The sequence below is a fragment of the Hemibagrus wyckioides genome, linkage group LG15, assembly GCF_019097595.1.
Source record: "Hemibagrus wyckioides isolate EC202008001 linkage group LG15, SWU_Hwy_1.0, whole genome shotgun sequence".
NCBI lineage: Eukaryota > Metazoa > Chordata > Actinopteri > Siluriformes > Bagridae > Hemibagrus > Hemibagrus wyckioides.
Window position 1 is genome coordinate 7674258 of NC_080724.1, and position 23490 is coordinate 7697747.

General features: G+C 39.9%; 1 protein-coding gene across 5 annotated transcripts in view; it reads right to left on the reverse strand.

The window, feature by feature from the left end:
• plekhg5b (pleckstrin homology domain containing, family G (with RhoGef domain) member 5b) overlaps positions 1–23490 on the reverse strand; it is a 61025-nt gene that overhangs the window by 16418 nt on the left and 21117 nt on the right. For 4 of the 5 annotated variants that reach the window (XM_058409895.1, XM_058409892.1, XM_058409896.1 and 1 more), the window contains 6 exons: positions 5739–5880; positions 5294–5393; positions 5031–5088; positions 3079–3170; positions 2085–2221; positions 1371–1531 (listed from right to left, as the gene is read on the reverse strand). In XM_058409895.1, coding sequence (XP_058265878.1) covers positions 1371–1531; positions 2085–2221; positions 3079–3170; positions 5031–5088; positions 5294–5393; positions 5739–5880 — 690 coding nt within the window. Of the gene's footprint in view, positions 1–1370; positions 1532–2084; positions 2222–3078; positions 3171–5030; positions 5089–5293; positions 5394–5738; positions 5881–15263; positions 15378–23490 lie in introns of those variants that run through there. The other variant, XM_058409897.1, reaches the window with a different exon arrangement.

Consider the following 23490-nt stretch of genomic DNA (forward strand, 5'->3'; position numbering starts at 1 on the left):
AAGTGTTGGTAATGTATTGTTAAAGCCCAACAAGGAAGCCCACTTTCAAACCATTAGACCTGTACGAGGCGCAATTTAGGGATCGAACGCGTGCAGGCTTGCCTTTTGCGTTAATTTCCTCTTACACAGAACACAGCCTGAGCAAAGACTAAACATGTCTGTGTGTATGGACTACTGGAGAACTGTTCTCACGAGGTTTTGTTGCTAAGCTTAAGAAGTAAACCTCAAACAGTAAGAGCTGGAGAATGAGTAGAGCACTATACAGTCGTGCTGCTCATGCCTGAACAGACCGATGGTTACACCTTGCCTGGAACGAGAAACCATTTCCACATCGATATCGATATTATACTGGTATCCAGTGTGAACTGCATTCCTTTTCGTCATATCACTAACTATAAATTATTAATCCGAAAGAAATTCAAGTTCCCAGTAAAGTGCTAAATACAAGCGTTGAAAAAGTCTCAGCAAAACCTGACAGCGATTCAAATCAGTACCTAAATAGCTGCAAAGTATGAAACCTGAAATCCGTACAGCTAACCAAACAGCCGGAAGGAATGCACAACGTTGGCAGCAATAACCTGTTTTCCGAGAAGGGAAAATATTTGTCATAAATATAATAGCCCGTTTCTCACACACTGTTGTTTTGTCATTGCGGCACTTCAGCACTTCCTGATGAAAGAGAAAGATGGAAGCAACTGGAGATGAGATCTCAGATTTTTTCGAGATTTCCAGGAATTTCAGAATGTGCTGCATACTAGATTAATCAAATAATACATTTACTAGTCGTGGGTTGTGAATATTTTGAACCCAATTATATGATCTGTGTATCACTGTGGAGAGATGCATGGGACTGTTAATCACTCCTCCCAAATCATTTCCTCCCACAATTCTGTAAACGAAATACAGTTTAAATACAGTGGTGGTCACTAAGAGCCGATTCAAGACGTCTTCGGATGCTGAACGTGACGCTACATAGCCAGGTCATTATCAGGCATAATTCCAGACACTGCTGTAGGCAAAACTTCCTCCATCTGCGCAAGATTAGTCAGTGACTATAAGAGGGGGGATTTGCTGATGCACATCAAGCTGCCTCAAGGTTGCCAGATGAGTGCATTTTAAGAATTGCAACATTCTTTAATATGGCTTTTACACTGATATTTATATCATTGTTTACAGTTAGACTAAAAAACAGTGCCATTTGATGGTGTGATTTTTTTGATGCACTAACATAAATATCCTGAATCGGATTTTGCTTTTTCAAGAAGGTTAGATTCATTTTTCTTAGATCATAAATTAATTCTCTGAGGTCTGTTATGATCTTGATAAACCTACAATATGGACAATGCAGAGAAAATGCAAGCTATACTGACCAGTAGGTCCACACTCTCTTGGTGGGCAGGTGAGCCATGTTCAGCCTTGTCTTGGGAAGGGTTGAGGATGTAGGGACTTCCCCCAACTGAAATCTTCATATTGGGCAGCGTGGCAGACTCCTTTACTTCCTTCTCCACCTTCAGTTCATCACCAGGACGAGCTAGAACATGCATTGCCATACCGACACACATACAGAGAGAGAGAGAGAGAGAGAGGGGGGGAAGGAATAATTACATTCTATTCAATTCAATTAAAAGACAATACTCAGCAGTCAATGACATCAGATAAATATGTGAAAGTTTTATATCAACGTGTAACAAGTCTGATGATTTCCAATCCTCCTTGTATTCAGAGCTGTACAAATCTCAGACCAAACAATTCACTGTCTTTCTGATTAACACATGACTATACCAAGAAGAAATAGGATCAAACCCTTTTAGAAATCATACACGGAAACAACATACCACCTGCCTTACACTGCATTAGGTTTGTGCCTGTGTGTGCTCATGTATACTCGCTGATTAAGGATGTGTTGATATGGGGGTTTTGTAAAGACATGAGATTCTCTGCAATCATGAGTATTGCGTGAGTAGAAGTGCTTTCAACACAAGTTCTAAAACTTTCCCTGACTGGATTGCTTAATCCCATCTGGATTCTACCGGGTAACCATGTTCCCTAAATCTGAGCACCACACTCAAGTCTATAAACCTTACCTTTAACTTTAATATAGTGTCCTCCGAAAGGGTAGGCTTCAAAGCTGAGTAACAGGGGAGTGTTAGACTGGTCCAGGAACAAGTCAACTCGAGACAGCTCGATCCCCTTACGCTCAAACACAGGTCCCAGCACCTCTCTAGGTGTACAGATGGAACAACCACAGTAAGCATGAAGAACACATTTCTACATTTCATACCAGAAAAAAGTACATATATAAACGCTTTCAGTATACACTATTACTTATAATCTACATGTTTTTATTTTTTTTTTAATCTATTTTTTTTTCTAGATATGAATGCTACAAAAATGTTCTCCTGCAAATTGTACCTGGGGCATTGTAAAAGATTTCACACAACAAATAAATATGGTGATGGAGATCTTAACATTATTAAAGAACACACAGATGGAGAAAGCTACAGAGCTTCCTGACTGAAACCAACTGGACATTTATGGAAGATATTGTAACTGGCTGTCCAAAGCAAGGACTCTTGTGACCTTGGGGAACTGATGATTTGTCAAGACGAATGGGCTAAAAATAAATGACAATGCTTCTAGATAGATAGATAGATAGATAGATAGATAGATAGATAGACAAACAATTTAAAGCTGTAAAATCAACAGCGTTGTAATAAAGTACTAATGCTGATAGCATGTGGTGTTCAAATACTCCCCCTATATCAATTATAAAAATAAATGACAATGCTTCTAAATAAATAAATAAATAGATAAATAAATAAATAGACAATTTAAAGCTGTAAAATCAACAGCATTGTAATAAAGTACTAATGCTGATAACCTGTGGTGTTCAAATACTCCCCCTATATCAATTTTTTTTTTTGCAACATTAAAATACATTGTGTCCTTTGTATATTTTGTAAATTAAATAACTTATTGAATGAAGTATTTTCAACGAGTGGGCAACGTCATGGCGTTCTTTTCAAGATGATTAATCCGTGGAGATCACGAGGTCTGAAAGCTTCCACTCTGACTCACCTCAGCGTCTTCTTTTTCACGGCAGGAACGATCTCGGTGTTGACGTCAACGTTCAGGTCGAACTTAAGAGTGAAGCACTCCTTGGTAGGGTCCTGCAGGGGGCGACATTCCCAATGCAACAGGTGAATCACCGCAGGTTCAGTAAGACGGTAAATACTGTACAAACAGTGCAGGCATCATCACTATACAGATGAGCGCGACATCCTGAGTGGGAGGCGATTCTGAGACGTCTGATGTTTACTGATGATTAAGCAGAGTAGTCGCTGGTGACAATGAGCTCAGCAGACCTCAGTGGGAAAACCCAGGCTGGATTTTAGCTGAAGTTACAGATGGATGCTTTTGTGAGCCGTATTAAACCGGTTAGAACTGGACAAACATTCACGTAAACAAATAATGACAAAACACAGCAGGAAAGCTGTGACTAGTAGCCAGATTCCTCAACTGGGATCAAGTCCAAGACAAGATTTGTTAATGTGATACAAGCTAATAACACGCTAATCACAGAGCACGGCTCAAGAGCTAGCTAAATTGTGTTGTGGCTAAAATGCAGTAATGATTTGTAAAAGATATATGAAGTGGCCAGACAAATATTTAGACTATCTGAGAAAGAAAAATACCAGAAGGAAAAGAAGAGAAAGGAGAGGAAGAACAGGGGAGAGAGAGAGAGAGAGAGAGAGAGAGAGAGAGAGAGAGAGAAAGAAAGAAAGAAAGAAAGAAAGAAAGAAGGAGAGGAAGAACAGGGGAGAAAGAAAGAAAGAAAGAAAGAAAGAAGGAGAGGAAGAACAGGGGAGAAAGAAAGAAAGAAAGAAAGAAAGAAAGAAAGAAAGAAAGAAAGAAAGAAAACAAACGGGGAGAAAAATAAAAAGGAATAGATGACGAGAGAGAAAGAAAGAAAGAAAGAAAGAAAGAAAGAAAGAAAGAAAGAAAGAAAGAAAGAAAGAAAGAAAGAAAGAAAGAAAGAAAGAAAGAAAGAAAACAAACGGGGAGAAAAATAAAAAGGAATAGATGACGAGAGAAAGAAAGAAAGAAAGAAAGAAAGAAAGAAAGAAAGAAAGAAACGGGGAGAAAAATAAAAAGGAATAGATGACAAGGGAAAGAAAGAAAGAAAGAAAGAAAGAAAGAAAGAAAGAAAGAAAGAAAGAAAGAAAGAAAGAAAGAAAGAAAGAAAGAAAGAAAGAAAGCAAACGGGGAGAAAAATAAAAAGGAATAGATGACGAGAGAGAAAGAAAGAAAGAAAGAAAGAAAGAAAACAAACGGGGAGAAAAATAAAAAGGAATAGATGACGAGAGAGAGAGAAAGAAAGAAAGAAAGAAAGAAAGAAAGAAAGAAAGAAAGAAAGAAAGAAAGAAAGAAAGAAAGAAGCATATTAAAGGTAGAAATGACAGTTTGAGAAAGAGTAAAAAGGAGAAAAGGAAAGGAAGAGAAACAAGAAAAAACAAAAGGAAAGGAAGAGTACAGACAAACAGAAGGAAAGAAAGGAAGAGTATGGAAAGAAAAGAAAGGAATGAAAGACATGCAGAAAGGAATGGAGGAGAAAGGAAAGAAAGGAAAGAAGAAAGGCAGAGAGTGGAAAGGAATGCGGCAGAAAAAAGGAACGAGAAAAGTAAATGATGGAAAAAAGGAGAGGGGAGGAGAAGAACATAAAGGTAGAAAGGAGTAACATTGGAAGGAATGTTAATAGTTAGAAAATGTAATGATAGTAAAATATAAACACAGAATCATGATATCCAATCATTTGTACAATTGTAGAGAATGAAGTAAAGATTGAAACAGCAGCAGTGAAAATGTCAAGGGACACTTGAGACGAATCGGGAAGCTGCAGGTGTTCAGATGATAAAGAGAAACCTGGAATGTTGTAATAAGAGGAACTTTGGAAATAGTTTGGAAATTCCACTGTGTCCCAGTGTTGAGTAATACCCATAATGCCCAGCAAGAGGACATACAACACTTACATCAGTGTAACGTCTCCGGGGCTTCTTCCTTATCTTCATCGGTCCTACCTTACGCTCCCTAACACACACACACGCGCGCACACACACACACACACACACACACAAAATCAGTGCAATCTTATCAGGTAAAAACAAAAAACATATGTAGTGGTTGTTTTTTTCAGTCCTCATATAAAATCATTTGGAAGTCATATCCGGGTGGATGTCTGACGAATGGAACCCGGATGTTCTGGTATGTCAGTCATAATGTAATGCAGACTGACCCTTTCTCTGTGCTGCCCTCCTCCTCCTCGTCCAGGTCAGAAGGAGGGCTGGTGCGTGGGGGGCAGGAGCGAGTAGATACATTCCGGGCCAGGATGGAACCTGTAGAAACACACACCAGCTTGTCTTAGTGTATGTGTGTGTGTGTATGTTTGTGTGTGGACTGGTTCGTTGATCAGCAGCAGTGCTGATAGTTCCTAGTTGGAATGAACTTTGCTGAGTATAATCACATTTCCTGCTTACAGATGAACATCATCATCATCATGGCATTGTGTAAACGTCTCTTACAAACTGCATGTGTCTACTTTCAGCAGCAGACGTTACTGGAAATGGTTCAGTTACTCAATATTTCATCCTCTTACTATTTTTATTTTATAGTAAGCAAGCAGACATCCTCTACATTCTTGTGTGTGTGTGTGTGAGAGAGACAGAAAGAGAGAGTCATACTCTGTGGCTGCAGGTCAAAGCGAGGGTGACGGTCAAAGTGCATGCTGTCAGTCTCGTCAGAGTGGCAGCGGGAGTCGCATGACTCGCACAGGTGAAGAGGACTCTTATTGTTCAGATCCTGACAGTCAGGATGATGGCACACCTGAACACACAGACACACAATGTGTACAGAAATTACATTTAAAGATTCCATAAGCAAAATCAGTAGCAGTGGTGGAAAAAATATATGTATGTTCCGGGTGAAAGTGCTGCCCAGCTCCATGCCTAGATGCTTCATTAGCCAGACTAAAATGTGGTAGCTGTGCTAGTTACAGAATAACATTTTAAAGGAAACAAAATAAATTCTCAGGGAGAAACCAAGTCTCTAAAGGATGTGGTGTTTGGTTCTTGCATCCAACATAAAGGATATTATTTGAGGCTAGCGATGTGTTAAATGGTGCATCTCTCTCTGTCTCTCTCTCTCTCTCTCTCTCACACACACACACACACTAACAAATAAACCAGCCCCATTAAACTAGGCAATTGCTCCATTCGTTTTACTAGGCCATCAAAAAAAGTATCAACCTGCTTAAATGAAATGTAATATAAGATTCGATCATGCCATGTGTTTAGTATATTTCCCTCAACAAGCAGCTGATTTCGACTCTGAAAAGTATCTGTTTTGTTGCTTGCTTTGTTTTATGTTTATATTTTTCAATGGAATGATCAGTGTCTGCTTCATGTTCTTTATAACTGCCTCAGGTTTGAGCACTGTGCTCTGTGGTGCAGTAATATCAGCAATGCTGCCCCCGTTGGCTTCACTGGGGTACTACACTCTAAGCAAATGACTCACCAAGTATAAAAATCCATGTTTATCATTTTTCTGAATGAATATGGTCAACGATTCAGACTAATCGGTACAGCTTTAACACATAATTTTTGTTGGGTTTCTGTGTGAAATTTGGTCTCTCTTTTTCTGGTTATTAAATGAATCCAGCAGACATGAAATCTGTTTCTCTGTCCACCTATACAGAGCTAACCATTTACACAATCGCTTTAGGATCTGACCTATGCCACACCTGAAAAACAAAACCGAAGCCTCAGAATCTCGTGACACCTCGGAAAAAGGCACAGCAGGCTACGCGCTGGATATCCACATAAGCCCGAGGGCTGACTGATGAGTCAAAGCCTTTCACACAGACTTGAGAATCGTGTAAAAACATGAGTGAAAGCATCATAACATAATGTATTTCATTTCAGAGAGACTTGGCTTACTAAGCACACAGTCATACTCTCAGGACTACACATTTTAAGTCAGATGAGCAGTTTCACTACAAAACACACTTAAGTCTACACTGCGTCAGTTCTTTTTAAATCCAGGGCTGCCACTCCTGTAATTACCCTCCAGCTCACCATTACTCAATAACTGCTCAAATCTTCCCTAAATATCTAGCAGGGATAAGGTGCTCCACCTAGACTCGGCCAACCCCATCCCATCTGCTCACCTCTCAAACATCTGTGCACATGTTCTTATCTTCCATGCAAACAAGTGCTTATGCTACAAGGATGGACATATCAGTAGCCCTGACCTGAGACGAGCAGATTTTGGGTCTGTTAAGTTTTGTGAAAGGTTTTATCTGGAATACCTGGTTAAAAGTCATTCCAATTCCCAACGTGGATTCCTAGCTTGGAATACTGTTACTGCATTACATCAGCAAACACTGCTCAGTCCAGTCAGTTCGATTTCTGCCAGACTAAAACATGGGACTGGGCAGGACACTTAAGCTTTTATTGTCTGGTGGGATAAATAAATTCATCATCTGTCCACAACTCAGGAGCGGTCATCGTCACGATCCCTCATGCCTGCTCCAACACACACTACAGACTGCATCCACACTACACCCATTTAATCCACATAATGCCAAAAGAGGACGCTTTAGGCTCAACTCCCTCAGGATCCCTTCCAAAAGTGGTCTAAGATGAAGAACTAATCTTGAGTGCGTTTTTGTCAAACCCACCTGACAGAGTGGTGAAGATTATCTCAAATCTTCCACTCTTTCTCTAACCCCACTCCAGCGCCAAAAAGTGGTCATAGATCCAAAATGGATTTAAATTGGCTCCAGGTTTTTAAAAAAGAGACCTTGATGTGAGCACTAGGTGTGTTTTGGAGCTTGTTGAAAAACTGTAATAAAAGGTTTAGCTGCATGACCGTGTACTCGTTGCAGCTTGTCTCAATAACTCTGCAAGTACTTGCACGAGGATAGGAAATTTGTTTCATCACTAAAAAAAAAAAAAAAAAAAAAAAGGAAAAAAAGGTATTTTTTTTTTAGCTATGGTTTTGTGGAATAAAGTAATTTTGCCAGTTGTATTTTTAATATCCTCTTTCCCTGTTTATACACAACGGAACACGGGTCAAAACTCTGAAACTGAAAGCATGCGGCAGAACACAAATGAAATGTGGATTTGGCCTTGGGTTCCCTCGACTTCAGAAGCAGAAAATATTCCATATTTAGGCAATAACAAAAGTTTGTAAAATGGTAACCAACATGGCAAAGGCATCCGCATTCCAACTGCAGAGAAAGCATCTTAATACGGGCTACGGAGCCAAAATTCTAAAGGTCTGTACAAAGAACAGAAAAAAATGTCAGAGACGACATGACTGGATAAACGGCGCAGAATATCGGCCTAGAATAAACTCACTCTGTTCAACAAGATGAAGAGAGGAAGTGAGTGGGAGCAAGACACAAGGACTTTCAAATTAAATGATGAGAAAAGGATGGCAAGAGGAACGTGTTCAAGTGAATTACAACCATAAATGGAGAGAAGGAAGGAAACAAACATCAAACTTCCATATCATGATCTACCAAAAAGTGATACAAGTAGGCCAAACTGTATTGCTCTAACCAGTCATGTCCAGTCATCTCCCTGCAAAGATCATGTCTGGGAATTAGCAAACGCACTGGTTAATCTGTGTTAAGATGTCTAAAAAGCAAGAAAGATGATTTCCTTACACAAGATGTTGGATAGCACTATATGGGCAAAAATGTGCATCAACACCAACCATCAATGGGATTTAAAGATTTAGTCCGGTATACTTATATATGGCTCTTAGGATTTGCACCAATTGTTCGACTTCCTCCTAAAGGTATTCAGTAGAGTTGTGGTCAGGAATCTGTGCAGGCCGCTCGAGTCTTTCCACTCTTGGCAAACTGTTGTCTTCATGGTTCTTGCTTCATGTACAAGGGTTTGGGTGCGTTTAGGGAAATTATAATGCTGTAAAATACAGAAGCATATAAATTACAGCACAGGGAAATTTGTTTCTTCACATAATCCAGCACGGGTCAGAGTTCAGAATGTGACCCCATGAGCAGCACCCAGGAGCAAAGGGCCTTGCTGCTTCTGATCAGTAACCCAGAACCTGTTAACTGTTGAGTCACCATTGCCCTTATACAAAGACATCCTAGACAACTGCATGCTTCCAAGTTTCTGCCAACAGTTTGGGAAGTGAACCACATATGGGCATTGAAGGTCAGCTGTCCACAAACCTGTGGACATATAATGTACATGCTGTACTGAAACCTAAGCCTAATTCATTTAGTTTGGAATCAGATATCAGGTAATTTTTAGAGAAGGCACCAAGAGGATAAAAGGATGGGTTAAGGCCAGAAAAAACAGAACGATCAAGCAAAGGATTTTGTCAGTCCCTTTTTCACTTGGCTGTGATCCATGCAAAAGAGAAAGAAAGTCTCAAAACTCATAGCAGTCACGATTTAATATCACTTGATCGACATGGTAATAGTCTCACGTTTGTTTAAACATATATACCATAGACACCACTATGCCAGAACATGATCACTAGCTCACTGTGCACAGGAGGTCCATTCCAGCAGAGGCTAAACATCTTCATCTCCATCAAGTATGCGTGCTGCGTTTCATCTCTTTGCTGCCTGGAATTGCGTGTATAATAGGACAAGACTCAGACAGCTGCGAACACATATCAGTCCTCCGCTGGGACATCTCGGAGAGCTTCGGAGCCACGTGGCTGCGGCCGATATGCCCAAATTCAGAGCGCGGGTCCAGCAGACACACAAATGCACAGACATATGGACTGTGTTTGGCCAGGCCTGGGGTCTCCGATTACACGACATGCATGTCTAAAAAACAACTGCCACCGTAACATTTGCTTTGAGCTCGGTCTAGCCTCTGCTGTCGGATTGGAGCAGGGAGATAATGCCGTACTTCTGATTTAAGTGGACAGGTTATACAGAGCAGATTTATTTAAGAGGAGGCAGATGAAAGTGCCGGACTGTGTGCCAGATCAAATGCAGGCTGAAGGCTCGTCCTCACAGCCTGTTAAAGCGCATGTCATTATTATATGACCTCCTTCTGCATCACTGTGTATCCAGCATGTTCACTGATGTGTCAAAACACCACAGCTTAAGTATAGAGGAATCAGAAAGTATAAAATTCCTCCATCTTGAACACTTCTTTGAAATCTTACTGCCTGTTACAAAACACTGACCCTGGAAACTCCTTCCAGAAATCATTAGTATATAAATAATAGATGCTTTCTTCAAAACATGAATGAGCTGTTACTATAGAAGAGCACATAAATATAAAAATCTATAAAGCGAATTATGGACAGAACTACCGCAACACCATCTGACCAGTCAGAATCGAGACTATAATGGGGCTGGGATATAAATGATCTGTGCACTAGAGACCAATGTGCAGTCCAGTACCCGGTACTGGGCTGATACTGGTGAATCATACAATACATCAGGGGAAACATATCGCCTGTAACAGACTGGAATTGGATTGGGAAAAATTTTTGGGGTTTTTTTTGGAACTGGAAATGTTTACATCTAAACAGACTTTCCATTATTAGAATTAAAATTGGCTTAATTAAAAAAATCTTTATATTACTTTTATAATGTCTAGGTGAATTTGATGTAGAAAAATTGTGTGTGTGTGGGAGTGGACATTTTACAGCTTAGTAGTTTTTAAAGCAAACAATAGCAGATGGGTATCGGTGTTGGCTGATGATCAAGATTTCCATCTCCATTGCACACTAATGCCTACTAATAACACATATGTATCTCCACCAGTTTCAGATGAGAGCAAGTCTGCTGTTCCAATCTAGTTCTTATTATGCAAACAAAAGCTGGATTTGGTTTTGGATCCAACAAATTCAAAAGATTCCATATTTAGGCAAGAAGAACTGGTTGGAAATGTACCCGACATGGCAGAGGCTTCCACACTCTAACTAAAGTGGAAGTCTATGGACAAAAATGAAAAAATGTCACGGGAGAAAGTAAAGGAAGACGGAGAAAACGATACGAGGGATAGACAAGAGTCCTTACTGTTTTATTAACTCTGAAAAGCATGCTTCAGGACCTGAAACTAAAGTCTCGCTCTTGGAGGTGGATCGTGAGAATTATGATCCTGCTCGTGGAACGGAACACCAGCTCAGTCCGTGTCAAAGAGAAAATTTTCTTTGCATTTTTCCTTCAACTATTTAGAGATGCTATAAGAGATAACTTGATAATGGATGTTTCACAACACTGAATGTACTGAGAAATAAAATAAAAAGTATTGTAGGGTGTACATTTGGGGGAACTTCTAACATACTAACCAAGAAGAGCTTAAAACAGACGATTTCCTTTTCAGGAAAAAAAAAAAAAAAAGAATTATAACATTATAGGAAGAAAGGAGAAGCAATTTTTTTAAAAGCATGTAGTAAAGCAAATGAAAAAATATGTCAAAGGAATGTGTGATGGCTTTAAACCTAGCATTGGGACAAAAATATTTTATCGTGATTAAAAAAATGAATCTACAAAAATAACATTTTTTATAAAAAAATTTTTTTTTAAATCTAATAAATAAATAAATAAATAAATAAGAAAGTGTTGGGGGAAAACATGTGATGATTCAATTCCATGTCTTCAAAAAAAAGTGTATATTTTATAATTGAAAAATAACAATGAATCCTATTTATAATAAATAAATAAATATTTAAAACTAAAAGGGATCTGTAAAAAAAAAAAAAAAAAAAAAACAATTAACAAGCATAAATAGAAAATAGAAAAAAAAATTAGAAAAACTTTATATATATTTTGCAAACCAATGTGTGACCATTGCAATTCCAGCTGGTCAGTGCAAACAACCAATGAACAACACGACTGATGTTCTTTCCCCAGCAACAACACACACACCCCAAAAAAATAAAAAAATAAAAATTCAACATAAAAATCAAATAAAAGTAAAAAGCCTCACCCACTACAAAGGCAGCAGGCTGGTTCTCATTTTCTTTTTAAAATCTCTAGCACGGATTTAATCGTCCTTTAAATGCCTTCAGATAATGAGCTGGGACTACTTACATCAGAAACGTGTAAATGTGTGAGCATGTGTGAGGGATAGACGTACAGAGACAGCACAGAGGTGGCTTACTGCATGGCTGTAAATGATTCACAGGAGCAAACGTCAACATCCATGACTAAAGTGTATGATGCAGATGGACATTAATAAGCTCTCTCTCACACACACACACACTTAAACCTAGCATCACACCAGCTCACGAAACAACTGATTCATCACGGTTTCGCAAGAAATCCACACAAACAAATATAAACATGATAAACTAAACCCAACCACACACAAACATCACAGACTATTATTCAGCCTGTTATGACACAATACTGAACTGAGGACATGGAAGTTTGTTGCCTTTTTTCCCTCCACTGAGGCAGATCCAGAAAATCATTTCGAGTGCTTAGTTGTAGACGCCATTAAATCACCAATCATTTATTTCCATTTCATTGTAAATACACAAGAAATGGTTGTAACGGTACGCTAGAAACGTGAATAGAAACTGCTTCCATTAGATTCACACACTGTGGAAAAAAAACAATCCTAAAGACAAGCATCAAATTAAAAATAGTATCGGAAAGCTGACTCTAGCTGACGTTTTGACTTTATTTATTTTTTTAGGACAAAAAATTTGCTCCTGACCAAATCTCACAAAAGCTTTAACTGCATGAATTATATATCTTTACGCAAACCAGCGAAGGATTTAATTAACTTTACAATCGTATGGGTTGGGTGGCAAGCATGGCAGGAGGTTCATGTCTGTTTTTTGTTTTCTTCCTGTGACTGTCTTCGATTAACTTCCTTCTCCACAATTTGTTTTGCATTCTCTCGTTAAGTGGGCCTAAAAAAAGAAAGCCCTTTAATGACTAGTCTTCTGAAGCAAGCCGTGGGTCCGTGCGGTTTGGAGAATGTTCGTTGGGAGACATGAAAGCACTTAACATGTTAATGAGCTTATCCACATCAACACGGGAAAATAGAGTGGAGCGAAGGCTCTGACGCTCGTCTTCAAGGAAAAACTGTTATTGGCTAGCGGGCAGACAACAAGTGCAGCGAGGCTTACAAAACAAACGTGTGCGTTTTCATGCTTTATTAACATTTGATATTTACGAGATGGATTTTGATAGAATCCAAATCTGACAGTTCAACGTCTGTGGATATCCTCAACATTTGACCATGATTATTTGTGACGTTCTGTTTTTCTATAGTTTAGGATAAAAACCCTGTTCCAATCCAAAACATTTACAGATAAACATACACAATAACCACAAGATCTTTACATCAAGCCCTGGCATTATTTCCACCCTCAGAATTTTTGGAGAAATATTTCCTGGTGCCTTCTGGATGCTCTTTCTGGTAGCATCAGATTCAGACAAAGTGCAATACACTACAAGCTGAGAGTTCCTGAATGAGTTTATGACACAGCTCTGAGGGATGCCGCTGGGTTTTCCCCAGACGTTCACGCTCTGCTAAGAACTTTAAAAAGTCACTGCTTCCGACTGGTGAGAAATCTGACTCATGATTGAGCTAAAAGTCAAAGTTTATAAAAGTTTTCGTGGGAGAAATAAATAAATAATAAATATATAAATCTGGGAATCATTTTGGTTTATGGGCAATTGAGAGTATGAATCTTTCTTTGGGTTGGATTTCACCTCTTCCTCAGAAAAGCTTTAGTCATGGACTGGATTAGTCACAGCTATGACACCGTCTCATCGCCTCGGGTCAAATGCTGGCAGGTGTGAATTAATGTAAACACTTTGAACCAGGAAGAGCTTCCAAAATACAAATGGGTGAGATTTAGTTGAGTTCGTTGTATAGCACAAACTTATATTTACTGGTTGTGTTGGCCAGTCCTCGGTTTCGTTCTAAAAGTGGGTGTGGCCTAAATTAGAAGCATTTTTGCTATTTTGTCCCCCCCCCCCGTCCCCCCCATTCAGTTTAACACTAACTCTACCGCTATGCCTCTGGAAACCACCAGAACCTCCAACCCATAATGGGTCTCATCCAGACCCAGTTTAACAATCCTCCTCACATTCATGTAATTTATATTTGCAATATTTTCTAGCCAATCTTCTTGGCTCAATTTCCTCAAATATATTCAAATCAATCTAGTAGCTTTTGTACTTTAAAGCACAGTGACCCTGACCAGGCAGGTACTAAGGATGAAGGAATAAATGGATCATGCAGCACTGCACATGCATCTTAATTTGTTCAAAAGCTTCCTATCGGACTGCTCACTCAGATGCAAGTGAGTAAAACCCCAGTTCCAGTTCCTCTAGAGTCTCAACCAAACACTCGAAATCCTAAAACACGAATAGTGTGCATTTGGTTGAATCTGTATTCATTTATTCTGTTCATGTCTTAATAATGGTATTAGCGGTTCACAAGATGAGGACGGCTCACAGGGCTGCTGCCTCCAGCTCCTGGCTCGATCCTCAACTTGCGTTCTCTGGGACTGACCATGCTAAACTGCCCCCTGGACACTTCCTGGACGATTCCTGGACACTGTGACCGGTATAACATGGAAGCTGAAGATGAATGAATGTTTTCGATTTAAACAATCAGACAGCAGTATCTGATGACCAGAAAGACCTCTCTGTGGCGAGTATGGATACCCTGGAAAGGTGTAGGAGTAAACTCTCAGCACACTTACTGCACGTCATCATCGGTAGCAGATGACTGTAGCCTAGTTTCCTGTCAAGCATTCATCAAGTGTGTGTTTCAACATGTAGTACAAACATTTATCTGGAAAATCACACACCCATTAGAAACAGCGGAGTCTGACGATTTCTCACAGCTACCTGTTACACAGTCCAGGACAGACTTTCATTTGAAGAAAAAAAAAAGTGGAAGAAGGATATAGGAAATGGATAGAGAAACTTTTAGGGATAAGTTTGACAGGGTGTAACTGAACCTCATGTTAATAGTAACTAAGTTAATAAACATAAAAACAAGCATATTCATACAAACAGCTAGAAAAACCCTGAACACAGCATCGTGACACGGTCCGTTTTACAACATGTCCCATCCCCTGTAGCTGCCGTCCAGTTTCCAGTCGTGCCAGTAAACAAGCTATTAAATTCGTCCCAGCTGTGTCCATTTAGAAGCTCAAGCTTTTCATGCCGTGTCTCCCAGAGAAAAGGTGGAAAGAAATGAAACCATCATGGAAAGTAGACTCACCTGCGGTTCAGCTCAGCTCAGCTCAGCGACAGTCAAACAAACTGAGAGCTGAGCGCACTGACTCGAGCTCCTACAGCCCACTGTGACGCAACAACGCTATCCATAGCTCGAGGGGAGGAATGGAGTTGAGAAGGATAGAGGGTGGGAGAGCCAGACAGAAGGAAAGAGAGAGGGAGGGAGGGAGGGAGAAAGTGAAACACAAACCCGAGAGAAAGAGGGTGAAAAAAAAAAAAAAAAACTAGATCAGGAAATAAAGAGAAAACAACAGAGAAATAAACAAGCAAGCTTTTCAGGGAAATGATGGTGTACTTTGCCATCATTTGGAAATGTCTGAAATTCTAGTCTACTTTTGAATTTTGATCTTTCTTTTTCTTTTTTCATGCAGGTTATTAATAGTCAGGAGCCAAGGTCAATCTGCTATAATGCAATAGGAAAAAAATAAATAAAGTGGGGGCATTTACGTTGGCAAGTGCAGAGGATCTTGGGAAGTTGATATAGGAAGCAGATGTGAAATATGCAGATGCTGGAGCAAAGCACAGGCATGAAACCTAGGGTCTGAGTTCTCGCTCAAAAGAGTTGTAGACTTATAAAATGCAAATTTTAGTTAAAAAAAAACAAAACAAAGAAAAACAAAACTAACAACTCTGTTGTTTTTCTAAAGAGACAAAAAAGACAGAGGAGAAGAGCTGTTTCAAGTCTTACAAATCCACCTCCAGCCCAGACCTGCTCGCTCGCCCTATTTGGTTTGACAAGTTGAAACTGCTCCGCTTACACATCACGGTCTGTGACATTACCAAGAAATTTGCCAGAAGCTATTTCAGGTCATATCTGTCAGACTTATCTCCCATGTCTCAATACTTAGATCAGCTTATACACTTCAACCAGAGGCAAATTCAGCATACTATTCCCCTTACATCTGCTCTGCACTACATGGCAAAAAAAAAAAAAAAAAATCCCAGAGATTTTCCCAGAAGCCTCAGAAAGGCCTGGGTTTCTCTTGCAGCTGCTCACCTGCGGCATACAGATGTACACGTGTGCTCCTGCTCCTCCTGAGCTCTGAGGATTGCACGTCATCCTTTGTGTGTGCATATGTGAAATCTGTGCTAGCTCCTCTAAGCTGGTGGCTGGTGTCCTGTCCCCTGGTCTGCAAGTCTGTGTGTGATTACGTGAGAGTGTGTGCAGTCAGCTTTTCTGTATAGTGATATGGAAGCTTATCTGATTGGAGAGGGGCGAGGCTTAGGCAGGAGAGAAAGGGAGAAAATCATGTTTAACTTTAGATGTTTCTGGAAGTTTCTCAACACAGATTAAATATCAGAAGTGCAACTGTGTGACACAAACAGTGAGGGGGAAGAAGGGGGGGGGGTCAAGCTTCTGTTGGCACCAGTGGATAAATAAGGACGTGTGAAGAAAAGATGCTGCAGGGTTAAGAACAAACCACACACACACACACGAGAGAAAAAGAGAGAGAGAAAGAGAGAGAGAGAGAGATAGAAAGAACACAAACAATTCTTCCTCATATTAAAATAGCTAAAAGTTCCCAAGTCCAATGCCAAAGTATGGTGTTTGATTGTGCAGTGTCTTCCAAGATCGGTCCAGACGTATACAGCACAACTGGACGTTTTGGTTCCCTAGTGGTGCAGCAGAAAACTGTTGCTGTATTGTCTCAAGATTGCAAAGCTGGTTAGAAACCAAGGAAGTTGAACTGGTTGTGTTTGCTGTGGATGATGTTACTCTCTCTCCCTGTCAGTCATTGATACACTAGACAATCATGGGTGTCTGTAAGCTCATGTATGCGGAAGAGGGCAGATTGTGCTTTCCTAGAGTGTCAAGCTGGACATGTACGCATGGGTGTATGCAAGAGCTGCTGGAATGATACAGCTGGCTGGTGTCAAATGTCTTTAGCCTCCCCAATCAGCATCTGACATGTGATAGGGGAGAGGTGGGTGGAAATTGGTAAGAGAAACAGATTTCAAAAACAACTAAAATAAAGTGAACATTATGGCATGTAGAATAAGGTCTAGTGGATACTTGTTGGAACAAACATGAACAAACTCCATAACATAAGAAGAAATAAAGCAGCTCGAGTCTTTGCTTTGCTGGTAGATCTCGGAGAACGCTGTTTGGAATTCATGTTCCCAGATTCTAGTATTAAGTTCAAATCCATCGTCTGCTGAACCAGACATTCTCAAGCACAGTGAAAAGAAAAATCCACCCTGAACAAATGGTTTTTTTTTTTTTTGGCATGGTCTGGTTTCACTTTGGCCAACAGTTTCCTATGTTACCCATGATGCTGTGTGACTACCTGCTGACTGTTAAATCCCACCGGTACTGTTCTCACTTCATGTACATCTAAAAAGAGTGAGGCAGCGGTGCTTTAGTCCTTCAGACTGTCCAGCTCTCTCACCTTCTCATCTGTACACTGTGCTCAAAGAGATCAGCTTCCAAGGCTTCATCGTTCATGCTAATACCACAGTCAACGCCATAATGCTCATCGTCTCATAGATCATTAACCGAGTCTCCGCCAACACTCCAGAGTCCAGCTTTTGCTGTCTTCACGATTCGACATTGTGTTTCTCATTATTATGACTCATGTCCACTAAATTCTCATGATAATAATCAAACACAACATGGATGGACCTTTCCTTTACTTGTATTCATTACAACACAAAATGAAGAATGTATAAAAACTATAAATCAGAACTCGTAGGTTTATGTTAAACACGCCTGAATGATTGACTGGACCAACCACCTTATGTGTTGGACTGGAATAGACTCTGGAGGATGGCCGATTTCCAGGAACAAATCTTGGAACCTTCATCTCTACTCCTCATTGCTACAGTATTTACTAGCTAATGCCAGGAGCCAGTCTGCTCGAGTGGATTACATGACCCCACCATTCTGCATTTCTCGAGCTCGTCCAAACCCATACACATGTATTTATTAGGATATAAAAAGCAGAAGTGAACCTGGTTTTGAGACTGTAGAGTTATGGAGGCGATGATCAGAGTCTGTGCCCATTTGTCATTTAAAGTAATCCAAGTTGAGCCTTACTTAAGTTGGTCACAATTTGTTTCCTAAATAAGAAAAACAAATCAAAGAGGTGGCCTACATGGTTTGGGAGCAACGCAATTTGGACAGAACAATTGCTAATCCTTCTAGGCCCCACTTTTTAACAATTGGACAGACTTATATGTAGCGCCTATGGAATTATCCCAAAGAAATCGATTCTTAAAAGCCAAGTCATTGCATGGATAGGTGCAGGGGTGAGGATGCTGTTCAGTCTGATCTTGGCATTAAGTCTTCAAACTCAACAGAATCAAATCACACTGAGTGAATAGAATGAACTCAAAAGAGAAGAGGAATGGAAAGGGTCAACCTATAGTCAGGTTTGGGAGTAACTACACTGGCCATGCCTCCCCAACTATTCCCCAATGACTGGGGATCTAAAAGGACATTCACTCCTTTAAATTCAATGGGGATTTAAACTCGAGAGTCCATACAATACTAAGAACTGCTTATTTCACCTATTAGAAAAAAATAAGACGTATTTAGCTGTCTTATGTGAACTTAAAGCATGTCAGGAAATCATTATTTCTCAACATCTTTGTTACAATATTTTTGGCAGTGTGGGGAAAACCATCAGACGTCAATGTGGCTGATTTCTGGAAAACAGCTAAAAATGTTGAAAGAAGTTTTTCTTGTAAATAACATACTCTAACCCCTCAACTTTAGGAAACCAACGGTCACAAAATGAAGTCATTGTTTTGGTTACTTTCTAATCTTGCTACAGCTTTCTTCCAGCAAAGGCTGCCTAAAGATGACTAAACTCATGCTAGCTAAGTGCAATTTCCTTACGTGGTGACTTAACAATCCAGCCATTTATTAAAAAGTGTGACTTATGTCCATCTATCCATCCGTTCTCTACACTGATCATCCTACTTGGTCAGGGGAAACCTTGAGCCTATTCAAGGAGACTTGGGGCATAAGGCAGGGTCCACCCAGGACAGGAAGCCAATTGATCACTGGGCACAACTGCATACATACTCACACATACCCATTCACACAATACAGACAATTTAGAAATGCCAGTAGCACGTTTTTGGACTGGGGAGGAAACCAGGAGTACCCGGAGGAAATCCCCAAGACACAGGGAGAACATGCAAACTCCACACACGACGGAGACAGGAATCGAACCCTGGAAGTCTCTATGCCCCCCTGGATAGTTATGTGTCAAAGCTAAATGGACATAAGCCTAATCAATTCAATTTGTCGTGGCTCTTGAGTGATGCAACACCAAAGTGTTACTATGACTCATAGGGATGCCTTAACCAGCAGTCTTAGAAATAACTGATATCTGGCTATGCACTCTGGGTGAGAGAGACAGCATACTCTCTCTCCCCCATAACTATTACAGCAACACTAGCTAATCATTGATGTCTGGCAGATCATGAATGGGGAAGAGGGCTGATGTGACTTTCCTCAGATTATGTTACTTTGCCCTGTGATGCAACATGGAGCAGCAGCATGAAAGGTTACATATGGCTGGCTTGGATATCATGGACTGGCCAAAACTAAACTAAGAACAAAACATGGCCTCATCGTGTCTACAAAGAAAAGTGTTTATACTTGAGTGCGGACAAAACTTGACCTAATACACGGAGAGTAGTACCAACGAATTTAGCCAAGAGAAGGAGAAGTGAAAGATTGAACCAGAGGTTAATGAAGCATGAAAGCGATCAGATGAGTAAAGAGAAGACACCTCGTCATCACTGGATTGTGATAGAGTGAGATCAAAACTGATATGAAGGACACTGATGAAAGCAAGAACTTGTTTCCCAATGTAAACCTTTACATCTGTCGAATCAGAATGAACTTGGAATGAATTTAAATGCTTGTTTCGACATGATAAACGGAAAGAATAACAGTACACCAAGTTTCCATCCGGTGGTGGGGTTTTTTTTTTATTTGTTCACCTCTTCCAGTAAAGAAAGTGCAATGTAGAGAAATATGATGTACTGCATCTACAGCCAAACACACTGTATCTTCAAAAAAAAGATCATTCCAGAAAACTACTATTTACAGGAGGAAGAAAACAAATCTTGTATTTTTTAATGCTTTCATAGAATAGCAGAAAAGATAAGCAGCGTTCACACAGATAAACAGGAAGTAGTGCTTTTCCTTAGGCGATTAGGAATAAATACATCTCAGGTTTCTGGGATGAGTTACTTTCCACACTTGAAGCTTATAAATGCAATACAGCATTTTATTTGTAATGCTGTCTATTCAAAGATATACAAGAGTATAAATAAATAAATAAATAAATAAATAAATAAATAAATAAATAAATAAATAAATAAACCTTAATCTAGCTAAACTAAGCCACTAAATTGGCCGGAGGATTTGAATTTGTTTTAAGTGTATGTGAACTGGAACACTATCTTGTGAAGATCTCGATCGAGGAAGATGAGAGATTACAAGCAGCATTAGAAAACCCATGACTATCGTAAGCATATGACTGATAAGATAAACGTGTACTTCGACTATACTCAAATCAGCTATTTTTATACTGAGGCGCTGCTCCATTTCGTCATCAAAAAAAAGAATCAGGACTGAAGCTACAAAAAGAGAATGACAAAGCCTAAACATTCTCGATTTGAGATGACTGATCTGTCTCCCAAGGAAACGATATTTGGCAGAATGACAGTAGCAGCAACCAATACACCCCGCCCCCCTCCATACTCTCCCTCAATCCCACCCATCTCTTAGGCCCTGAAACAACTCAGAACTTGCATGGACACATTACTAGTGTTATCTAAAACCATGGTGGTTTATAATTTGCTCCGATGACACTGATGTTATAATATGTTGTCCTCAGAAACACATAAAAAAAAGATAATTCTGTGGAAAATGTGGGAGTGAGGAAGTAAAAGTATAGGGGCAAAAAAGTAATTCTTGGTTTGCGTGCTCCAAAAACACACACTGTGTTGTCTTTTAACCTACCGGCCTTGATAAATGATGCAGAAATATGATTCAAGTCGCATTTATAAACGTCGCTTTATCATAATTATCGAAATCCGCCATCCCTGCACTTCTGCCCTCTCACTTAACTCCTCTGCTCCCCAACTGAATGCCAAAAACTCATCAAACTAATGCAAAAGCCAGTCAATGTCACTGACTGTTGTGTAAAGATGATTGATGTGCTAACATTCCTACAGCAAGAATCAAAGATTTGCTTTCTTCCAGGGCTGGAAAAGCATTAGCTAATTTCAGGCTGTGCGCCTGATGTCCAATTCAACCTCTCAGTCAAAAATGCACAGAGCCACAGTTCCGGCCCTGGCAGCTGTAGGACCATCTTTCTCCGACGGTCAATCCATGACATAATGCTGAAATCATAGTCTCAATCTTCTCCAGCCAATCGCCTGTCCTCATGTTCGCTTACTAAATCGTGAACCTTTGACATGTCTAATTAAGACGGATTTATGATGTTCTGGTTATGGCACTGTGAGCGGAAGGGACACTGAGTCCAGCTGGGACCAAAGCCCAGCTCCTGCTGTTCAGGTAGAGATGGAAAAAATAAAACTAACAGCAGCATATTCATCAAAGCTCATTTGCTAGCATCTCCTCTTGGCTCATGAGATGACCATTAGGAATCAGGAAGGGTAGCACTTGTGTCCTCTGAGACACATGAAGCATCTTTCCAAACTGTTGCTCGTGCTAGGACACAGGAAAAGGTGAACACAATAAGAAAAAAAGTGCTATCTACCTTCTAACGCATGACCGAGCTCTATGATTGGTCAGTTTTGCAACACTTGACAAAGGACACAGTTACCAACCATCCCACCCACAACGCACTGCTAATTTTGCTCTCTTGACTGTGTCACTGTCAGGCAGTCAAGCGCACATCGCGAAGGCTTTTCTGGTCCGACTTTCGATATAATTTGGTATCCCATCACCGCTTGGAGATAACTACACAAACACAGCTCAGGGTAGCCTTAGATTCCTTTTTCTTTTGGAGTGGAACCCAGCATGGTCTTTCGCTGCACATCTCAAGAAGCTGATGTCCTGTGCATTCTCAGAATTTCCTTAGCCTTGCTGTCAGTTTGTGAGTTTGGCATTATTTCCCTCTGACCTCTCCGACATCAACAAGACACTTCTGTCACTCACTCAGTTCTTTTTTCCTGTTTGTTCTTCTCACCATTTTGGCTGTTGTGTGTTGAAAATCCCAGGAGATCCCCAATTTAAGAAATTCACCAACAGCCATCCAGCAGCCACTGAAATCACTTCCTTGTTCTGATATTTAATAAGAAACTGAACTGAAGCACTTGACAGAAGACCAATTTCTGGTAGCTTTAGGCATGTTTTTGTTATTCTAGAACAGGTTTTGAACTAAAACTCTGTGCATAAAAGAAATTAGCGTTAAAGATCACAATATGGTATTCACCAAGAAGAATATGGAGCATAGAAGCTGGCAAACTGAATATACTTGAATATGAAATCTATCAGATAAAATTAAATTCTCTCTTGTTTCCTGTGGTGTTTTTCATTCATTTACAGTTGATTAAAAACACTGACATAATACACAACAGGAAACTGAACATGATTCAAATATACAGAATAATGAACAGAATATATTCATATTTAAATACTTTTCACATTTCCTAGAAAAACAAGTCATGTTTTATTCTAGGTAAACTCTTTTTGGTGTGACGACGATGCTTTCATCACACATTCGCCGTCATCTCTGTCATTTATGTACGCAGATTGTTTACCTCCTGTGAAAATGGAATAAGACACCATTACAGCAACATTAGTTAACACACGTACAAGTATGACAGGAAAATATGATCGTTTGTCTTAGTCATACTCGGTCATGAAGTAACACTTATGTTACCTTGAATGAAATGCCACCGCCCCCCCATCCCCACCATCCCAAACTGAAAAAAGACACCATGACGTTTGCGTAGTCCAAGCCAGTGAAGGTGAACGGATGGTTGATGCTTCAGATCCACCTACGCAACATAGCGCCGGTGAGAACCTGATAGGGATGTTGAAAGCCACACACTTGGCTTCCAAGAAAATGCTAGAGAAATTTCCTGTAGCCCGGAAAAGTAATGGATCATCATGTATCAAAGAAAAGGGCGGTGTAAGCAAATCAGCAGGTAAGTGACAAATAGTCGCAGAGTGAAATTAAGGGACAAAAGCGAGACGCTTCTGTCTCAAATATACA